Below are 23366 nucleotides of genomic sequence, written 5' to 3' on the forward strand. Positions count from 1 at the left end.
AGACATTTTTTAACACTAACCCCGTCCAGGAGGCCCTGAGGAAAATAATTTCCCTCAGCTACGTAGCTGGTGGGCAGACAAATCTTGAACACACATTACCCGATGCACCCTTGCTTTATCACCAAACAATGCAAACCACTTGATGTGACTTATGGCTGAGGTGTCAGTTATTCAATCAATGGTTCCCGGAAAGGTAGAACCCAAACCTGCATCCCAAATTGACTTATTTTAAGAACAGGAGCACTGGGTCCTGAGGTTATTGGGAGAAAGATGTTGAAGATATTTAGGTCCTGTAAAATTCACTTAAAAATATTATTAAAAATCAGTAGGTATTTGAAATTTAGGGTCGGGGGGGGGGGATTGTTTAGTTAACCGCATGAGTGAACATTAACGAAATGTGAAAGATTACCTGACTACAAATGTCACCGGAGATTTGTCAGGTACGTCCGTTAAAATCATGTATGCTATGTTTCCCATTTTCAACCTCACTTTAATTTGTATTTCCCGCATTAATCATTTTATTTCATTTCCACGTCCAAATTCTTCACAGCATTATTTATGGGTGACATAAAAAAAACTGTTTTCTCAAATTTAATCAATCGGTAACTCAACCAAGTGCCAAGGATGTGATAATGACCGTAAAAATTTAATCATTTTTATTTTTTTGTGTGAATAAAATACTTAATCTTTGTAACAACATAAAGTGTTTCCTGTAACTACTTTCTCTCTCCTGCAACATATGTCTCTTCATGACCTGTGTTCACTTTTTCCTCTCCTCAAAAAGACAATCCAGAAAGCAACTCAGAGATGACATAAGTCCTGAGGAAAATAATTTCCAGTGTTAATGTAAAAAAAAAAATTAAATAAAAAACTTCAACTTGTAAAACACTAAAACATTAAAAAATTGGTTTTATTTTATATTGTTAAACAATACATCTATTTATCATAGTAACCATTATGCAGAAGTGTTAAGAATGTCTTTATAGAGACCCTAACACAAAGTTGAAATAAGTGTTTATTAAATAGAACTTCATGAATAAAATCATGGAAACTGTAGAGGAAAAGAAACAAAAGTGAATAATTTAGATATATTTAGTTTCCTACGTACAGAACTCCTCAAAAACAACCCCCAAACCGCTTGATGTCCCCCATTATGTGGTTCCCTAGCTTAAACCACGAAATTTCCTGGCAAGTCACCGCTAGGGTTGGCGAAGGAGATTGTGTACCGCGGCTTGACACTTTTATACCCGTTTTTTAACAAGATAATTAAATAATTTTTCGTTCCTAACGTGAATTACGACAGGATTTCCTGGAACGTGAAAAGGAAACGCTCCGTTTTTACTAATCGCATTTCCCAAAACAAATATCTTAATTCACACGTACCCGGACGTGGAACTGCTATTTTAGAGGTGGGGATACTTAATTAACGATCGTTAAATTTATTTCTTTAATAATTGCAAAATTATGTTGTGGCGTTATTTTAACTCAAGTGAAAGAGCCAATTTTTTTCCACCACTATTTTAATACAAATTATCACCACCTTTCAAAACCAAGGGTTTCATCAACAGGATTCAAAGAATAATTTATTGTTTAGAATCACTATGTTAAGGCGGGATGCTTTAGATGATAGCTCAGAAAGCTTAGAATGCTTAGATGCCATGCCATGCCATGAACCTTTCTAACCACGTTTCCCCCAAATGTTGTAATTTTCAGGTGTTACATAGTTAATTTTTTTGAGGTTGCTAACTTTTTTGTTAATCTTTCAAATTACCCAATGGGGGGCACGGCACAGGTAAGCACCCAGTGGGGACCACATTATCAAAAAATAATGCTTACATATCAATAAAAAAAATAAAAATTGAAGAAAAATCTTGCCGATCTGATTTTAACCCTTTGCAATAATGTAAGAATATCTTTAGATTAGAGTGGGTTATTAGAGGTCCTCATTTTTGCACAGTAACATTTTTGAGATGGTTTATCACTGTAGATAGGAGCTTTCAAATTTTATTACCAAAGATAATAATTAAATGGGTTCAGGATGCCAACATGATTCTGGCGTTACAATTTGGTAGGCAGGCTTTTGGGTACCGCCGCCCCGGAAACCATTTATAGAATAATCAACACCTCTGATATGGGTGAGCAGGAGTGCCCGGGTTCATTGGTTGAGATATGTTCAAGATGCACCTGCTCACAATCTGCGAGGGGTGCCAGACCAGGAGAGACTGGTTAGGGAAACCCTTTGACCTCTCCAATCGATGTCTTGAATCATTGCCTTGCGCCGCTGCGGGAGAGAGATAGATTCATATGTCCATCCCTCCTGGACACACTGATCCCAGGGTTCCTACCTACCGCTCACACCTTTTTCCTTACCAGAAATTCCTCTCCTCCATTTCCTTAAAATACCCTACTCCTGCATCCCCAAAGATGACATAGGCCCTGAAGAAAATTATTTTCTTCAGGGCCTCTAGCGTGGGGTTAATGTCAATTTATTCCAATTCAATGAATTTAGCTCACACCTTCGCTTCTCTTAATCCTTTTGTTATTCTTTTTAAACGCGCACGCTTCCAGCGACATCTTCCATTCAAGCGATATTTCAAAAATACTTGATCGACTTTACAATGAATTAAGGTCCCCTTTCACATTTTCTTTACCACTTTCATGTTTCCTATAGAGCGCGGCACGTTCAGGCTTCTAATTTTACCGACACTCTTTGAGTGTACTTCTATTCGCCGAAAATATACCGGCGGAACTTTTCATTAAGACCAACTACAGAAAGATCGGTAGTGTGTGATAACTGTAGATCAAACATATACTATGCAGTCATACATACCTGGTTCATCATACTATACGTTAATGCTTCTAACGAACCCTCTGAAAGCCAAAACATGAGACTAAAAAACATTTTCGTCAAAATACTGTGTGACTTTCAGTCATCACCAAATGTTTGAAAGAAAAACGGTAAATTAAAAAACATATACCTATTAGAAAACGTATTTAAAAAAATTAATCATCTTTTATTTGCACGAGATATAACTTTTTAATCATATTCATTTCTAACATACACAGTCACCGTAAACCGTAAATAATTATTTGTCATCACGAGCTTATTCGCTTTAAAAAATGGACGGAATGTCATGTTTCCAAGTCAGGTTTGTGTACCTACTGCTATGATCGACAATTTTAATATAGCTCGAACCAATCCTTTACCTATCAATTTTGATAAGACAATCTCTAGGTATGACATTTTTTTCTAAAAAAACATTAACTTGTGAAACAAAACCGTATGCGATATTTCCCATTTTTTCATCACTTTTATGTCAACACATTTTGAAAGTATACCATGAAAATTGTAAAACCTTTCTATTTTACTTACCGATAGCTCTAAATCCCTCGGCTCTTTCTAAATTTGGTTAGCGTATAACAATTCAGCACGATGATTAAAACATTTGAATATTTAATAATATTTCAAAATCTTTTTTTCGAAACCGAGTGTATCGCAGAATTTGAATCCTTAATTAATTTTCTAAATTAACATCAAACATTCTCTCGTTTTCCAGCTCTCGGTTCTCTGAAAAACTTAAATGTTCCCTTCGTTCCTAATGACTACTTTGTATGCTTTATTTAAGCTTCTCCAAGGTTTTGAGAGATCTCTTGAAATTTATTTAAATCTCTGGATATATAGGCATTCGGGAAATCAACGTTCAGGCTTTCTAGTCCAAACAAATCATTTCTCACATTTTTTCGACAATAAAAGTTTTTTTTAGGGCAAGACAAACCGTCGAAGAACTTGCTAAATATCTGCACTAAAAAGTTCATATTAAAATGCTCAGTAGGAACAGTTCAAAAAATACCTCATCAAACTCAAAATACTAGCTAAACTTTTTAAATATATTAACGACAAAAAACACAGTAACTTAATTTAAGTAAGTAAATTTGTTCTTAACCATTTAAATAAGAATATTCAAAAAAGTAATAGCTCAAACCGTGCTTTTAGTAGTATGTTAGACTTCAAAGAAATATTAAGTACCCACTGACGTAATATTTAAAAATATTATTTTAATCTTTCAATATTTAATATTCATCCCCTTCTTAGTCTCAACCTAAAACCGAACAGAAAAGTTGTTCTGAAGAACAACAAAAAAGTGGTTATCATTTTCTTTTGCTAAGTAAATAAACAGCACGCCCATTCCCCGCATGGGTAGGCATAGAATAGACCGTCACACAAATCTGTCTCGGCTTACACTCCTTGCTTCATTATGTAATGTTTAATAAATAGATTTTTTTACCTACATAACAAAAAGTTATTTTGTTATTACTACTCGTATTTCGTTTTCAATAATGTGCTTATCACAAATCCATTAATTTCCGATGTTTTGTTACAAACTGAACCACGATATATCTATCTGATATCTATATAAATAAAAATGAAAATGTTTGTTTGTTCAAAATCTTAAATCTCCGAAATATCTTCCCCGATTGCTTTGAAATTTTGACACAGCATTGCATTAGAATACGCATGTGTTTTTATATAGGTAACATCTATATGTCACCTGTGATAGGCAAAGACATGCCTTTTTTTTAAATAGCGCCATGAACGTAAAATCAACACGCGCTATTGTTTCTAAGTCACAGCAAACATATTTTTGGTGCTTTGACGGCAGAGAGACCGTAGCTATTACGGCTGAGTGTTCTAATGAGAATTTTTTTGCTTAGTATTAATTCATTGTAGTCATCTGTTTTTTTTTCATTTATATGATGTATTCAATGTGACAGGTAGGGATATCGAGCCAAGTTAGAATGCAACATACCGATCTCATTTCGCAGGACGACCAGATCTGAATAATCAGAAACTTCCCCACCATCCTCTCCCCTACTACCTTCCTCTACTCAGTATCCTCAGTCTTACAGTATACTCCAATTATTGTGGATGACGTTAATAATAAAATGAATTAAGAAATCCGTATATATTTATTTTAATGTCGACGGTATAAAATATACCATATAAAGTTAATTATAAACAGTGAAATCAGAAAATATACAATTAAAAGAAACTCTAGATGGATATAAAAAGTTGAAAATTTATCAAGAAATACTCGATCGACTTTACAATGAATTTAAAATATACTATAATGTCACGTACCTAACCCGTTTGCGTAGAGTGAATCGGATATTATTAATAACAACAACAGAAAATGCGTCTAAATATGCATATAATTAAATTGAAAAATCTAGAAGATTTTATTTGTTTTGTTATTTTACTAAAAATTACACCATTTTACACTCACGTGCTATCAGCCTTTATATTGTACCGTGCCGCGCCCGTTCTTTTTAGTGTTAAGTGGAAAAATATTTCAGGCTCAGTCACACAACTCAGTCTTGGCACACGCTCCTTATGTCATTATTTAAAGTAAAAAAATAATACGACATATTTTGCCACCAAAGAACTACTTTATAGTGAACATATTCAAACTCCCTACCCACGTTCTCCATGTCCGGTATTATTTAATTTTAATTATTGAAAATGATTATGAAATAATATTATATAAAGCTCTCGACGCGGAGCCGTATGTACGAAACATCCAATTTTTCTGAGCACTCTAAATAATTCAAATGAATACTTTTGTGAGTGAATTAAATAAATACTTTATTTATTGCTAATAAGCTTAATTTGTAGAACTCTACGTTGGTTGTTAGTTTTTCTTTTATATCTTCAATAAAAATAAGAAAAATTAAAATAAATTATAATTTTGTTACTGAAGTTATGTTTTGAAATACTACTAAAAACACATTTTAGTGACTGAGTAGTTAAAACAGATTTTAACCTAGCAACGTTGCTTGGCAATGTGCATTTGACTGTGCATCAGAAGATGGCAGTTTTAAAGACGTACTTTTGTCGACTGTAAAATAAATAAATTGTTAGAATATTTAGGCATGTAAAAGCGTTCAGAGGAAACTGGTGGGAGTAGTCATATTTTATGCATTATGTTATGTAGGTAGATCCATTACTAGTTATTTTGACACCGCTTTGTTTCTACTCAAAACATCTTATTTGCCTTAAGCCACAATATAACCCTACTTAGGGAAACTTTATTGTTAATTAGAAAATTATTTCAATCCCCAAATTATGTCATATTGCTGTTCACGCAGAAAGTGATATAAATTGACATCTATCAATGTATATTTGCAATATTTTCAGCATAAACATCTACTAAGCAGTGAACTAATTAAAATGATACCGTAATGAAAATTAATTATTGTAAGACAATAAAAATATGCTTTAAAAAATTTGCTAAAAATAACATCATAATATATATTGAATCCATAAATAATCATAAATGTGACAACGTTTTTCAGTGACTGGCAAAATAATTATTTTAAAAGTGATAAGAATAAAATGAAGGATTTTTTGGTTCTATTAAACTTCAGTAAAGTGACTTAAAGTAAGGGTTTTTTGTGAAAAGTGCCATCAAGAAAAGGATTAATTTAGTAAATGATTTAAAAGATCACTCACTATTGGCCATGTAGGTGAGAAAACATGAGTCCAGAGAAACTGCTTTGTTTGGCAGTCTTCTGCCTGGTCCTGCCCTCCATAGGTAAGTTCACAATAATTTTACTTCTTCCAGTAATACTTAACTTGTTCCAGGTAATTAATGAGTTTGAAGGGCACGTCTACAGGCGTTTTAATTGAACATTGAACAGGCTTAATTATTTGTATCATCTCAGAATGTGTCTCATTGTCGGTCTCGTAAAATGCATATTAAGTACACTTTTTGATGAATAAAATGCGTGCCAGCATTTCGTCATTTGAACGTACTTATTCTCAAAACATGGTAACAAAAAGGTTGATATGAATCATATATTTTTTAATACACCTACGTTATATTATTTTATGAATTATCGACGTTTTTAGTATTGCCGATGTTGACAATATAGATTCCAAGTTATTTTATACCAATCAAAATTTAAAAAAATTTAATTCAAAAAAATATTCACTGCAAAAAAAGAGGACAAAGGTTATAGCTTAAAGGTTACATCCTATTTTTTCCTGCTAATCCAACAAATACACATCATATTACATAACCCAACAATTACATGTTAACAAATGTATGTAAATAAAAAAATAAAAAATAGAGGTATTTAATTTATGTAAGGTATTCATTTAAGGTGACATTAAAGTGACATTTGTTTAAAAGAAATGTTTTTAGTGATGATTTAAATTTAAGTATGTCGGTTATTTGTTTGATGCTACGTGGAAGGTTGTTATATACTAATGGCCATGTAGAGTGGTCTTTTTTGAAATATAGTTGTGTTTGCTTTTGGGATTGATAAGTTTTCTGTGAACGTTGTAGCGTGTTTATGTGTTGAGTTTTTTTGTGGGAACTTTTCTGGAGATGATCAAACTAACAGGCAAAACTCCATTATATATATCCGTCACTGTCAGAGGTTTGAGATTTTTATAGATTGGTCTTCATGAATCCCGGTGAACAGAGTATGTAAGGTTACATAAGCTGCAGTTTTGCGTGTTTCTGGAATATAAACATGATATTCTGGCAACTGATCGCCGTTGAGTTTCTGTTGGGAGAAAGCTGAAATCTAGTGAAAATAAAATGAGAAATACAACGTCATTCTATTTACTTTGATGTTTTTTTAAATTTGCTATGACTTTGAAAATAAACGACTAATTACAAATGTTTCCAGACTATTTGTTTCAAATTAAAATAGTACCAGACTGACTGAAACTTGCTTAGCGTAAAATATAAAATAGCGTTCAATCTATATTGCCAGCTCGTGTCAATAACCAACGTTGATGAAACAAAGAAATTTGTATGTGGTTATTACTTTATAATAGTTTTTTCTTACTATATTGTCTTCCCGTTTGATAAATACTAGCAACTCTATCTGAAATTAAGTGCACCGATATACGTATTATGTAAATACTCTAGAGATGGCTGGGTACTTATAAAATCGTAGCCATAGTTTTTTTACACACTGTTCTTATCTGAAAATGTATTGATTATAATATTTATTGCAGACCATTTTTAACCACCATGCTTATTTTTCAAATTTATAATTTTGACTTTAAAACATTTTAATTACATGAATTAGTCTCTTAAGTAATTCAAACCTTGTAGGAAAGTTAAGCTCGAATATCGAATATTGGAATTCAATCATTTTCTCGAAAAAAAACGACTTCAATAAAATCACTTAATATGTAGGTACATCAATTTTTGAAAACAAGTGGTTCGTGATGATGATTGTCAAAAACATGACCTCGAGGTACCACGAATCTGGAGATAGATTTAATATGATCAACATCTTATGCATTCGAGCATACCAATCTGATTCCAGAAAAAATAGACATTTATAATTGACATGTTAGTTACAGATTGTTTGAAATATTTGTAATATTTAGCTTATTTTTCAGATCAGCTGCGTTATAAGGAATAAGCACAGTATTAAACCTAAATTGATCAGCTTTTTTAAAGCTGGAATCGAAAATTCGTTACCCTGTTCAGGTCAATAGTTAATCTGTTATCTAATATCCCCTTTACCGTCAATAGTTTATTTGGTATCCGCCTTTGGGCTGGAACCGCAATATGCTTAATCAAATTGGATTATTTTGACTGAAGGTGGGCGGTTAGTTTAAAAACTGACAAATATACAGTACATCCGAACTTTCCATCGAAATGTTATAATATTGTATATTATATATTGAAAAGCCCGTTTTTGTTATGTTTTTGATTATTTTTCGTCCGAGATGGTGCGCGGTAAATTTTGGGAGCTGGTCGTCCACCTGTTGGTGACCAGCAGTCGAGATCTTCTTTGTGAGCTGGTCGTCCACTTATCGGTGACCAGAAGTCAAGATATTTTTGTGAGCTGGTCGTCCACTTATCGGTGACCAGAAGTCAAGATATTTTTGTTAGCTGGTCGTCCACTTATCGGTGACTAGAAGTCAAGATATTTTTGTGAGCTGGTCGTCCACTTATCGGTGACCAGAAGTCAAGATATTTTTGTGAGCTGGTCGTCCACTTATCGGTGACCAGAAGTCAAGATATTTTTGTGAGCTGGTCGTCCACTTATCGGTGACCAGAAGTCAAGATATTTTTGTGAGCTGGTCGACCACTTGCCGGTGACCATCGTCGGTGTAATTTATGAGAGTTCCGTCATGATGACTACCTTGGGGGCGGATCAGAGTTTTGGAAAGAATGAAGTAATTCTTATTCTTTCTATGTTTAATGTATTAAATATTCTAAATTTATTTAAACTTTTGTATCTTAATTTAGTTGGAGATGATTACTTATTTAACTTTATTCTTGAAGACATTCTTTCATTTATCAAAAGCGTTGAATCCATCCTCCTCCCCTAATAAAAAAAACAGTTTCAGCATGTCCCACGAATGCTGATCATAATAAGATTCATTCTCTCGTTATATGTGTAGCAGAAGAATCCAGATTAATCATAGACATATGAATATTAGTAGACCTGCCCTAAGTGATTAAAAGCGTATTATCCCCACTCCCCATACCGGTTCCATTGAGCCGGCTGGGCTCGCGTACGGCCTCAAGTGATATTTGAAAACGTGACGTCATCATTCTTGTGCGAACTATGGTCGAGGCATCATCGGTTCATTTTACGAAATAACACGGCAAAATGTTTACTTGTACTATGAAAACTGGTAAAAATAGATGCGAAAAAAGAGAATAAACCCAATTGTCGTATTACATTCGATATATAAGCATTATTTTATTTTATTTTAAGCATATTCACATCGTATAATATGAATCAGTTGTTACTATCACATCGAGAAACGTCTGGACGCGAAACACAAAGCTGGTTGGTTGCTGGGAAGTAAATTATGAACATTTATAAAAGTGTCTTAACTAAATACTCTGAAACTAACTACGACTCTGAATATAGAAGCTGCCTTACTTTGCCGAATTTGGACTTCGCAAATTTGTTCATAACGTTGCGAGTAATTTGCGCTCCCATGTAAAAATGTCTATTCATTCAAAGCAGATTTTACTTTTAAGAAGTAAATGGTGATATTATAATGCGAGATGCCTATTTACTGTCAGATTGATTTATTGACGAATCACAGTCATCTTCACTCCCTTCGTTCTTCAACAGTTGATTTTACCCCTCGCCTTTATCTTCTCGTCTATTAATTCCTATGTCTGTGAGATTAATTCATTGATAATAAGCAGCTCGACGCTACGTACTTGCTACTTGCTACTTAGGTACGTACTCGAAGTCAAAATCAAAACAGAGCAACCTACGTACAACAAGCACCTACTTGTCTATTGAGGACAATAATATTTTTGTCCAAGACAAGTCCGTCTTTCACATTACGAGAACTCGCCAGAAGGTTCGAGTCTACCGCCTAGGCATAATTGCCGCGCCGTCGAAACTTCGTGAAATACACAGACTGTACGAGTGCCTAGGATTTAGTTGCCATCCATTTACATACTGTTGCCGTCGGCCAGTTATCTATCAGCCGTCAGTCAACGAGGCTCAACGAGTGATCACCCGCGCTCCTCTTACTAGCGCGAAGGACAACGTACTCGCCTTCGCCCGTACCATCATGGACTCCATCGGGACATCATCATCATCAGCGCTTTGTCCAGATCGCCGTCCCTGGAAAGCGCTACTCGGATTACAAGCGCCTTGGTACCAGTGTCTCTGACCATCGCTTCTTCCACACCACCATGACTACTACGAGGATACGCAGCATCCTCACTGGTCTACGCCGCTCCCGTTCAACTGTCTACAAGGTCCGCCGCACCTTCGGCCTCCGTCAGCACTGGAGTATTGATTCCCCAGATAGCCAGTGCTTGACAGTCATCAAGTCCCGGTCACCAGCGCCCGGCGTCGACTCACTGACCCGCGCCTGACCAGCACATCGTCGCAGCAACCGGAATGTTCTACATCTGTCCTACATCATCTCCTTATCACGGCAACTGACTCAATAAACACAGTGACCTTCACCACATGCTTTTTTTTCGTGCCTCACCATTGATCCCCAAATATGCATTATAATTAAAAAGGTGAGTGACAGTCAACTATCGTGTCGTAATTTGAATATATGACATTGTGATCAGTGGGTAGAATGACATTAGAAAATTTTACTACAAAAAATGTAATATTCTTAATTTTTCAATTTGTTGATACGCTGGCCTCAAACTATCTGTGAGGAATATATATTTTTTTGTATTTAAATAACATTTATTAATTTTATTTTTTTTTTTAAATAAACTCACTGAATTATTTTTGTTATTGAAAAAAATTAACTCGCTTAGCACGCCTGGGAGGTTAATCAGCTCCATTTATGGAGACCAACAAAAGGGAAAATGCTTTTCACAATGCGATCTAAATACTGCACGTGCTTTTGCATGAATATATACGTGAACCAAATTGAAATTGGTTTAGGGTCAATTACCATGCTGGTACGCCGTAAATTCTTTATCTGGTCGATGGAACTTGCCCGAGTAAACTAAGTACAACACGTCACTTCTTGTTCTATCTGAATTTTTCTGCTTCAACGACGTCTTGTTTACGGGAATTAGAACGGAGTTCAGAAAAACTGCATCATTGTGTTCCCTCCTCGCACTGGTGAGAAATTCGGGAAATAAAATCAAAACACCCTGAGCACTTTTTGCCAGAGACAACACAAATTTGCCAGAGACAATAATTACAAACACTCTTGGTCCACCGGAGGGCGCATTCTTTTGAGACAAACGGATACTTTCAAGATAATTTCTATAAATAATATTGCTGATCTGGACCGTGTCAAACGACAATTACTGTGACTGGCGATACAAGGTACTATACTGCTATATCACTTGACGGCCGGCATAGTCCAGTGGTAACGCATTGGACTGCCATTCCGAAGGTCGCGGGTTCGAACCCGGCGTGCGCAAATAAATTTTATTTGATTAATTTGTGTTATTTCACAATTAATTAATTAAAATAATATATAGTATATTTGCGGCACGTTCCAGAGTGGAAGATACTACCAGTATCGCCCTGGTGTAAGACCACCATTCAGAATTGAAAAGTTGCTCCAAATGGCTTTAGCCGTGTTTAGTGACTAGATCTGAATAGCCAGGTACTTCCCCACCTTCCTCTTTCCCTTCCCCACTTACCTTCAGCCTCACAACATCCCCCAATTGGGGATGCCATAGTCTCACTGGCTCCAGACGGGAGCAGTTGGGACTCTTGTGAGGTATTAACTATAAAAAAAAAAAAAAAAAAAAATTATACCAGACATTCATGATTGTATTATAAAATGGTTCTACCCGATATTCTATTATACTCAATGTGTATTCTTACTTTCCCTAATGGCTATTAGTATGTCTTCTAATATTATATAACATTGCTTTCGAACATATATATATATATATATATCTCATCTATTGCGAAAATACATAAAGACATTCCAATAGCATTTAAAACTCATAAAAAATCTTATTGCAAAATCAGATGCATCTTTTCATTCGCATTGTGGTATGTTTCGCTTGTTAATTTAGTTGCATCCTCGATGATAAATTATTTTCCTCACCAAACTAGGTCCAACAAAAACAAAAATATTTACCTTACTATTATTCAGTATATTGTTTATATAATATTTTAATATTGTTAATTCTGTAAACATAACTTTTTTCTCTGATTCTTTCATGAGCCATACCACGAATTTCGACAAACTAACACATTCTCAAAATAGTGTACTCTCCTTCTTCTTAGTATTATTATTATTTAAATCGATTGTTTTTTGTTTTTGTTTTATGAATCACACCACCACCAGGATACCCTACATGAGATATAATGTATTTTTCTTTAATCTATCAAGCTCATCCATTTTTAACACAATTAGTGAGTTTATATTATGTAATCCCATTCTTACAGAAAAACTATATCTAACCAATATAAAACATATTATCATCCAGCTTACTTATGTTGTAATTAGTATATATAACATCACTAGTGCTCTACTTATCACCAACAATTTTTTTTTTTGTAACTTTTAACAAAAAGAAATTGAAGTATATTTACTTTAAATATTTCCATCAATATACTAACTATTCTAATTATTGCTCTCCTAGCTCTATCATAAAAACAACTAAAATATGTATTAAATATCTTATCTGACAGCTAAACCATTCTGAAACACACACAATTACTACCATCCTTATTCCAATCTCAAGTCTTTTAATATCTTTTGAGAATCAAGTGTATAATCTAATTATCACTACTTTCCTGGCAACTTTTTATATGAGTCATAGCAATAATAATTATATGTGTACTCAATATAAATTCTTACACTCCGAACTAGATTCCTCTGCTTCTATCATAATAACCTTAAAAATGTCTTATTTCATATTGTATTGTTCAATATTATCACCATACAAAAAAATAAGAATACAATTTTTGTCATAAAAAATGAGTGATATTAATATACAAATCGAAAACCATGGTAACATAATAACCTCTGAAACTAATGTTGCATCAAATTGTATAGATATATTAAAGCCATATACACGATTAAAATTACTTTCTACAAACATTCGCAGCATAGATAAAAACTTTAATAATCTACTTTTAACGCTCGCCGGTTTGAATAATATGTTTGACATAATAATTTTAACTGAATTTTGGATCAAATCAAATTACACTCACAAACAAATTGCAGGATTTACAGTTTCCAATACACTAAATAACAAGACACAGTCGGATGGAGTAATCGTCTATGTTAAAACCGAGTTAGACCCGACTATATCTGAACTATCCATCGAAAATGCCAACTGCCTTAAAATTAAAATAAACCAAACCACCATTCTTGCACTATACAGGTCACCTAAACAACAAAATATTTCAACCTTCCTAAAATCTTTAGACGTGGCCTTATTGAACTGTACATCAAATGAAGAACTAATGGTAATCGGTGACATTAACATAGACTTACTCAAGCCCATGTCAATACAGACACTCGATTATATAAACCTGATGACTCAGCACGGGCTTGTTTCTCACATTAATGCCCTAACTAGAGTAACCGACATGACTAAATCATGTATTGACCACATATTCCTAAGAACAAAAAAAATGCGGAAGGAATTGTATGTCAATCAACCATAACTGACCACTTCTCAATAGTAATTGGCCTCATGAATAAAAAATCCATTTCCATTTCCTCATGTGAAAATATAATAAAGACTAAGATCAATTTCGAGGAATTCACCTCCAAAATTAAATTGGAAAATTGGCTCTCTACCCTTAATTCGTCAGACGTAAATGTTGCATTTAATACATTTTCTGAAACACTATTGAAACATATTGAGGCTGTTACAGTTGAATCCCCTTTGAATAACTTAAATAATAAAAAACTGAAACCATGGATCACAGATGGCCTAATTTTTGTATTAATTAAAAAACGGGACAAGCTCCACAAAAATTTATTTAAAAATCCAGATACACAAGCTCAAATATTTTATAAAAAATACAGAAACATATGTAACAATCTCATTAAAATCACTAAAGAAAACTTTTATAAACAAAAATTGTTCAGAGCCGCCAATAAAAATAAAAAAATTTGGCAAATTATTAAAGAAATATCTGACACTAACCAATCAATACCACCAATCAATAAATTAAATATCAACGGACTAGAAACCTCCCTAAAAGACGACCCTGACACTGTGACCAATCATATAAATGAATATTTTTGTAATATCGGAAAAAATTTATCATCACAAATCTTAAATAAGACATCAACCGATGAAAATTCTCTTGCCGACAAAATCAAAAACTCTGCTTGTGAAACAAATAATTCACTCACACTTAACCCCACCAACTCTACTGAAATTACGCAAACTATCAAACAATTAAAGCCCTCCCATTCATGTAATCATGACAAAATATCCTCAAACATACTCAAAATTATTGAACCTTTTATAAATTAACCACTAGTACATATCATTAACCTCAGTCTCAATAAAGGCGTATTTCCGAATAAACTCAAACTTGCTCTGGTTCAACCAATTTTTAAGGCTGGAACTCCAACTGATATTTCAAACTATAGACCTATCTCCATTTTATCATCACTGTCCAAAATTATAGAAAAAATTGTAAAAAAAAGACTTATCGACCATCTTACAAAATACAACATTCTCTCGCCAAACCAGCATGGGTTCAGAGAAGGGCTAAGCACAGACTCAGCTATTCTAGAATTAACTTCACACATAACACAAGCCCTAGATAAAGGTGACAAATGTCTGGCAATATTTCTGGACGTGGCTAAGGTATTTGACACAGTCTCTCGTCCAATCCTTTTAGCTAAACTACAGAAAATCTTAATAAAGAATAAGGCATTTGAATGGTTCAAATCATACCTGACAGACAGAAAGCAATGTATTAAGCTACCATCACAAAAATTGTCTCAACCTACCAGAATTAATTTTGGTGTACCACAGGGCAGCGTACTCAGTCCTATGCTTTTTCTCATATACATTATTGACTTATGTAGATTACAAATTGATGGCAATATAATCACTTTTGCCGATGATACTGCCTTAGTAATAAAAAGTAAAACATGGGAAGAAACTTTTCATAGAGCAGAACTAATCTTGAAAATTACTAAACAATGGCTGGAAAATAATTTACTCACATTAAATATAAGTAAAACAAAATACCTAACATTTAGCACAAATAATCCAAATCAACCCTCAATTAATCATGTACTAAAAATACATTCCTGTAGGGATATATCTAGCTGTCTATGCAACGCACTGGAACGAGTAGATTCAATTAGATACTTGGGCGTAATAATCGACAATAAACTTCGATGGGAAGATCATGTAATTAATGCCACGAGCCGTATAAGGAAACTGGCATATATTTTCAGAGCATTGCGAAATATACTAAACAAAAACACACTAAAAACAGTATACTTTTCCCTGTGTCAATCAATTTTATCGTACGGTATAATTGTCTGGGGAGGATGCTCTAAAACTGCACTAGATCCACTAATAAAAGCCCGAAAATTGATAATACGGACTATCTACAAAGCACATTATATACAACCCACGAAGGACTTATTTAAAGACTTTAAAGTTCTTAATATAAAATCCTTGTATGTAAAAAATGTTACCTCTTATTTTAAATTCAAATTTACAAAAAAATATATATCCGATTCAAATTATAACACAAGATACTCGAACCAATACAACTATATTATTCCGGCAACAAAAACTTCAATGGCACAGTCCCAGTTTAACTTTCTTGCCCCTAAAATATTTAACAATTTATCAATTGAAATAAAGTCAATAACCAAATATCTCACTTTCAAAAAAGCGCTTGATGACTTTTTGATTAATGATTGTGACAGTGTTAATCACTTGTTTCTCATTCTCAGATAGTGAATAAACAACTATGTACAAGTAGGCATGTGTATATGTGTGTATGTATATATGCATACATATATATATGTGTATGTATGTATGTATACATATATATTTGTATATATTTGTATATCTTTGTATGAATATGTATGCATCTATAAAAATTAATTAGTGTGTGTGTGGATGTATGCATGTACACTTACACAACCAGAAAAGAGAGTTATGTATTTGATCTTTTCCTGCTAAATAATGTCTTAGACTTCTAAAATTTTTTTTTTTTTTCTTTTATTTTTATTTCTTCTTTATTCTTCTTATTTTTCTTTTTTTTTGTCTTCTGCTTTCTACTTTAACATTTTTATATTTTCTATTTCCATTATAATTCATTCTAATATAATCTTTCATACTTTAAACATGTATAAATATTTAATTCATATGTTAACACTAGACCTCACATACTAACTATATACCATTGGTCGCCACGAGACAGGCAGTCGCCTAGTGTGGTGATTTAATGTATCACATGTAAGAAAATGTATTATTGTATTATCATGTATTCTATAAATAAATAAATAAAAATAAACTCAGTTAATATCGGTATAATGAGAACTACAGGGTTTTCCAATAAGAGGTGTTATTTTGAATAGCCCGCTATTTCGGTAGATGTTACTTTTGAAGCTGTCATTTTTTAACATTTGTCAAGTAAAAACTACGTCATTAATAAAAATGGAACGATACACGCTTCAACAACGCATTGAAATTATTAAAATTCACTTGAGTGAATTAAATGCAAATCATCTTGAGTGATGAGGCCCATTTCCACCTCGGTGGCTTCGTCAGCAAGCAAAATTGTCACATTTGGAGAAAAGCCTCTTTATCTTCAACGTGTGACTGTTTGGTGCAGTTTATGGTCCGACGGAGTCATTGAACCTTACTTTTTCGAAAATGAGGCTGGAGCAACAGTTACGGTAAATGGATCGCTATCGAGAGATGATTAATGATTTTTTATGGCCGAAATTGGATGGTATTGATCTAAACAACGTTTATTTTTAACAAGACGGCGCTACGTGCCACATAAGCAACGAAACTATTGATCTTTTACGATTGAATATCAAAATAACACCTCTTTTTGGAAAACGTTATATTTATTCGTTTGGAAAGGGGCACGTATGTTGAACGACGGCTTTCGCCGCTAAGCCTGTATTTAATCCGGGTCTCTTGAAGATTCGCATTAACAAATCCCTTCCGACAGTCCACTTCCTTCTCCGCCTTATCTGGAGACGACATAATTCCTCAGCCTTGCAATAGTCCGAACAAGGAAGATCTTATAAGGTCTTCAAACATTATATTTAACTGTTTTCGTTTCTTATGAAATTTAAAATTAAATATAAATGCTTCTCATAATTTTTTGTTTGATTTTGTAGAGAATTATAATGTGGTTTCTTAGCATAAAATTTAATATTTCTCTGTCCAAAAGATGTATTCAAACCATTATATTTTGGCTTATTGCCCTCATTGAGTATTTATGTTGAGCAGTGGAGTATTCACACAGTTTTTTTTTTTTAATTTGCAACTAAGGACATCTATGTAGGGCTTAATCTTGAGTGAACTGGGTGCAGTGTTTACTCAGAAGTGGCGCTTGGTGCTGGTTGGCTGCGATCATAACCGTGTTAACAGAGGCCTTTAGCCGTATTCTGGCTCCAGCGACCCGGTGAGCAAGTCCGGTAGTGACACCATGTCTCACACGTTTACAGACCGGTACAGAATGCGTTGAACAGTGCTTTTTTTTAAACAGTATTACTGCTTTTTTTTGTATTTCTTTGGCATTCACTATGTAACAATTTCTAGACATTTTTTGTTTTTAATGAGTTTTATTAATTCACAATGTACATTTGTTACGTATAAATTTTTATAAAATTAGCGACCGGTTTCGACACGTCCGTGTCATTAACTAGCTATTTTAAAAATATAAATATAAGTATTACTGCATTTGCAAAATCTGCGGGCAATCATATTAGACACTATGCTTAGGCTTCTCCTTGTTCTTGATTAATAATGTGCCCAAAGTATTTTACATTCGTACGTGTATTTATTCTTGCTTCGTCAAGGTATACGGGGAGCATCTTTCTCGTATCTGGATTTTTTTCATCGGTGAAACGCAATCAATTCCGTCTTCTTCGGTTGTACATCATATTGTGCTATTTGTTTTTTTTATTTAAGCGTTTATTTAAAAAATATTATATTGATATTCATAAGCCATAGACGCCCATATGAGTCCCTTTTCCAGCTTAACCATTAACATTATTTTGATGCTCACATCTGCCCTGATGATGGACACTGTAACGTTGTCCGAAAATTGGCTTGAGAAGGAGTTAGCGCAACACGGCATAACACCCCAAAAACAAATAACAAAAATACTTTTGGCCGTGCAAATCTTAAATCATAATTAAAATTATAATATTTATATTCACCAACGCTTATGTGAATCTCCTTTCCAGCTTAAATATTGAAATTATTATATTGGTATTCACCAGCCACAGATGCCTGTATGAATTCCCCTTCCACCTTAACCATTAAAAAAAACTTTTAGCTAATTCAGTCGTAGGATTTACCCGTAGAATCCGTTATTCCATTTCGTATCGGCTTAACAAATGACGTCTCAAATGAGATTTATAAATAACACGAAAATCTACGTAATATTATAGCTATGCGTATTTTAGCTTTACTCGCCTTTGTTGAACCCGAAAGGTATTAGAATGTTGAAAAAAGGAAATCCACTAAGAAGCACGTTTCTCCAATATTGTATAGTATAACGATACATTAACAGATTGCGAAAGAGAAAATCTGAAATAACCCCACTAAAAAAGGCACTTTCATTATTTTTTTTCTAAAACTAGAACATGATACACGTCAGCTTTATAGCAAAAAAAACATTTTCAATACTTAACTATATCAAACTGAGCTGAAGATGTATGCTTTTTATTTTTATATATTTTGTGTATTTAGAATATTAGTATATATATATATTGCGCTATTAATTTTGTTAAATTGTTAGGAATTTCAATTTTCTCTCAACAGGCTACAGACCGTAAATGTAGCGTAACAACTCCGTTATGTAGCATTCAATAACATCAGGTGTGACGTCTCCCACACAAAGTACGCCCTTTTTCAATTTTTAAATGAATGATCAAATTTTCAATTTTATTATTTTTGCTCCTTGTGATGTAGGTACCATGATGTAAAATCTTTATTTTAATCTTTGATTATCTACCTAACTCTAAATTAATAAATCAACATATTATTGTTAAAGGTGTTTTCCCGTCGAAATGCTTGGCTTAAAGGTTTTCATTCCAAAAATATATAAAACATACGTAATGAAGAACAAATTATAAGAAAATTTAATTTTTACTCAATGTCACAAGAGTTTTTTCGATGTGATGAAATTGTCATTGACCTTTTTTATAAAAAATTCTCCTGTTAAATAATGATTCTGAAAACTTACGACTTTTCACCAAGGAAATATTATAATTGTATGCTTCAAAATGTATATAATTAATATTATACAATTATGGAAGGTAAGAACTCATATTTATAGAAGGTAAGGTTCGTTCAGACACCCCACACAACGCACGGGAGCCGTTTCCAACTATCACGTAAGTTAATAAATTATTCAATAATCGCAAATTCACTTTGCGACGACATTTTACATAAAATTAAATAACAGTTTTTCGAAACAAATCAAGCGCTCGATATCATCTTCCTGGCCATGGCTGCCATTTTAGTCTTTCAAGGTCGATCCTCGCGTTTAGGTTTCTACCTTAACGCTTCTAGCTGTACGTCAACTCTTCAATATTATCGAATTAATATGTCACGTTTTGTCGTTTATTTGTTTCGACAGTGATTAATTCACTGAAGGATCTTTTTCTGGTTGTGGGAACTTTGGTTCTTTTAGATGAGGCGTGTTATATTCTGTATGGTCTTAAAATAAGACAATGAGCGATTACCCTGATTTAAACTACCTTTTAACTACCTTGTTTGCTCGCCAAAACGTTTTTGGTTATATGCATTCGATGATGTGCTAATACAATGGGACAATTAAATACAAGTACATGAAGCTCTCTATGTAAATTCAATTCAAGATGCACAAGACTTTAGGTGAATGGTTTGACTATAGATTGTTAATTTTGTGAGTTATTTCTACAAGTAGGTATTTTTAGGAATGGCTAGAGACAAAACATGTGTTGCTTTGGTTGGTCTCCTTCCAAATCCCACCCGTCAACGTGGTCGCAGAGAGCAGCTAAGTTCACGGTCCAACCCCATCTCCTCCAGAAATTAATTGAATATCGCTCAGCGACAAGTGAAATAATGGCATATTTTACCTCATGCAGGAGAGTGGTGAAGGTAGGATTCCTTTGAATTCTGATATGTAGATGTTGGTGATGTTGAAAATTGATGAAGATTTATCTTATACCGTTAGGTATAAGGAGCTGCTCCAGTTTGATAGGCATGACAGCCTGATGTCAGGAACCATTTGAGGGACGCGGGTGGCGCGAGGTTTTAGGTAGCGTCAACCTCCCCCAAATCAATGATGAGAAAAGCTCTGCCAGCTTGCCGAAGTAAGCAGTCCACTCCACTAACCTCAAACATAAACATTTACCAAAATGGTTTTGCATCAGCAATGTCAGAAGCTCGGGAGTCCCGTGAACTCCCCTCTGGTTTTCGCTTGTAATAATAAGTTAGATCCACCTTCAGTTTGTTCGCCTTTACTTCAATAGAGGTTCCAGTAGTGGTAATGACACATGTATATTATATGTGCAATACAGAAAATACTTCAGTTTTTTGTCCGCAGTCACATTAGTCATATCAATATTTTATTTGGATGAAGGCATCCACTCGACATAACGAATGTTTCCGGGACGGGAGATTTTACTCCACTTTCAAATCATGGTCATTCGCTTTATCGTTTGTTACCTTCAATTCGCTTCAAATATCAAAGAATGGTGGAAAATGGTATTCTCGACTTCCGGCGATAAGGATCAGGGATATAGGAATCATCAGGTCGTGAATCTGAAATCATCCGATCTCCGTCACCTCAAACGGTTTCGGTCAGAGTCCATTTCCAACCTAATTCTAGATGACTTCTCCTCCTAAAGTGTGGGTTAATATTTATTGGATGTGACATAATTACCTCTAGTATTGAATATATTTTAATTTGTTTAAACTCTTTTCTCAATCCACGGGATAAGTGATTTTATTTAATTTAAATACCCTAACTTAAGAATTAAACTGAGTTATTTTTTTAACCTCGTATCGGAACGCAGTTGCCGATCTGAGAAATCCACAGGGAATAAAGGTTTATAATTACATTCTAATATGACTTACCAATTCATCATCTCAGTGCATTCCAAATAATTATACAAACCAAACACACTCACATGCAGTAAGATATTCATCCTGTTAGAAAAATCTCATTTTCTACACTTATTGATTTTAACCGCGTTCGTTGTTCTCTTTTAAATTCAAAGTAATTATTTGAAGTCCAGATTTGACTTCCCTACGACCGTGTCCCTACGAAGAATTCTTTGTTGACGCGTCTCCCAACTTGGACTGGCCTTGACTATATTACAACGCTGGCCGATCCTGACTCTGCTTGATCGTCTTCGAATCTTGCCTCTACTTTACTCCACTTGACCGTCTCCCAAACCTTGAACCTCCTCTCACCGCTACCTAACCCTGACTGTCTTGACTCTCCTTGACCTCGACTTCCTTCCTTTCCGTCAAAATCAACTTCGCCCTCCTGAAATCGCCCCCCCAATCATCTCCGCCCTTGCTATTTATCAGTTATCTAATTTATGTTTCCGAATTCTAAAAATTTTGTATATTCAAGGACAGAATCGCACTAAACAACACACATACATTATGAGCCCTAGAATACGTCACATTAAATACAATCGTTCAAAACCAATAAATTGTTGAACTGTCAGCTTCTTTGTTCCAAAAATTGAAACATGACCCCCTTAGTCCAGTGGCGTGTCGGCCTACCAACATTTTAGCCCGGCTTTCAAATAACCAACACGGTCTAGAATGTATTAAATATTTATTATATAAAAGTTTTATTTTTAAATCTAACTAAGCAACTTCCAAACTCGTCCTGTTAAAATGTGATTTACCTCGCTAGTCATAATTATAATTCATCCAAATCCTTAACAAAATTACGTAAACATATTTTGCGGCGCATTCCCTATGAAATAAGTCACTTAGTAACATTGCTTAGCGGAGTTTAATAGTTTTTTACTGATTTTGTTAAGGGTTTTTTTCCTGTCCGCCACAACCTGCCAGATTCATTGCGACTGCATTAAAATAAATCTAAGAATTCACATTAACATCACGGAGGTCTTTGATAATCGTAGTGCAAGTTCCTAGTGTTTTGTTAGCATCTTTAATTCAAGCACTTGTTTTAAATAGCTTTAACTCTAACATCTGGAACTGTCACAATTTCATGAGATATTACTCAAAGCTTCTTTTTCATGATAATAAATCAATATGGCGTGTGTTGCCTGCCTAATTCGAATTAATATCAACCTCTGTGATTGGTTGCACTTTATCCTTTGGCGTAGATCAAAATAAAATGACACGCCCGGTCCCCTCCATTTATCTAGTACCTTCACTAGATGTCACTTCTGATCACGTTTTGATTTGAGAGACCAGAATTCATTAATTCCTACAATAAACGGAAAAAACAAATTTCCCAGGGCAAGTTCATCACATAAGCTATCGCTCAAAACGTTTTTGCACACTTGGCATAGTATACCAAAATGTCTTGGCATATGACTAGTATGCCGAAAATCGCTCGAATGTACCTACACAAAGTTATTTATTTTCATTAATGTTAATAAATGCTTAAAAATTTGTTGGAAATGCCCGAAATTACTATAATTATCATTTTTTTTTATACTTTATTTTGCCATTGGCTAG

General features: G+C 34.0%; 1 protein-coding gene across 2 annotated transcripts in view; it reads left to right on the forward strand.

Annotated features, from left to right (window-relative positions):
- Positions 1-23366, forward strand: part of dpr18 (defective proboscis extension response 18) — a 172463-nt gene that overhangs the window by 20517 nt on the left and 128580 nt on the right. The window contains exons 2-3 of one of the 2 annotated variants that reach the window (XM_089644368.1): positions 6197-6237; positions 6355-6593. In XM_089644368.1, coding sequence (XP_089500494.1) covers positions 6536-6593 — 58 coding nt within the window. In that variant the 5' untranslated portion in view covers positions 6197-6237; positions 6355-6535. The remainder of the gene's footprint in view (positions 1-6196; positions 6238-6354; positions 6594-23366) is intronic. The other variant, XM_089644361.1, reaches the window with a different exon arrangement.

The sequence above is a fragment of the Hesperophylax consimilis genome, chromosome 2 (genome assembly GCF_061612785.1).
Source record: "Hesperophylax consimilis isolate HC1 chromosome 2, BYU_Hcon_1.0, whole genome shotgun sequence".
NCBI lineage: Eukaryota > Metazoa > Arthropoda > Insecta > Trichoptera > Limnephilidae > Hesperophylax > Hesperophylax consimilis.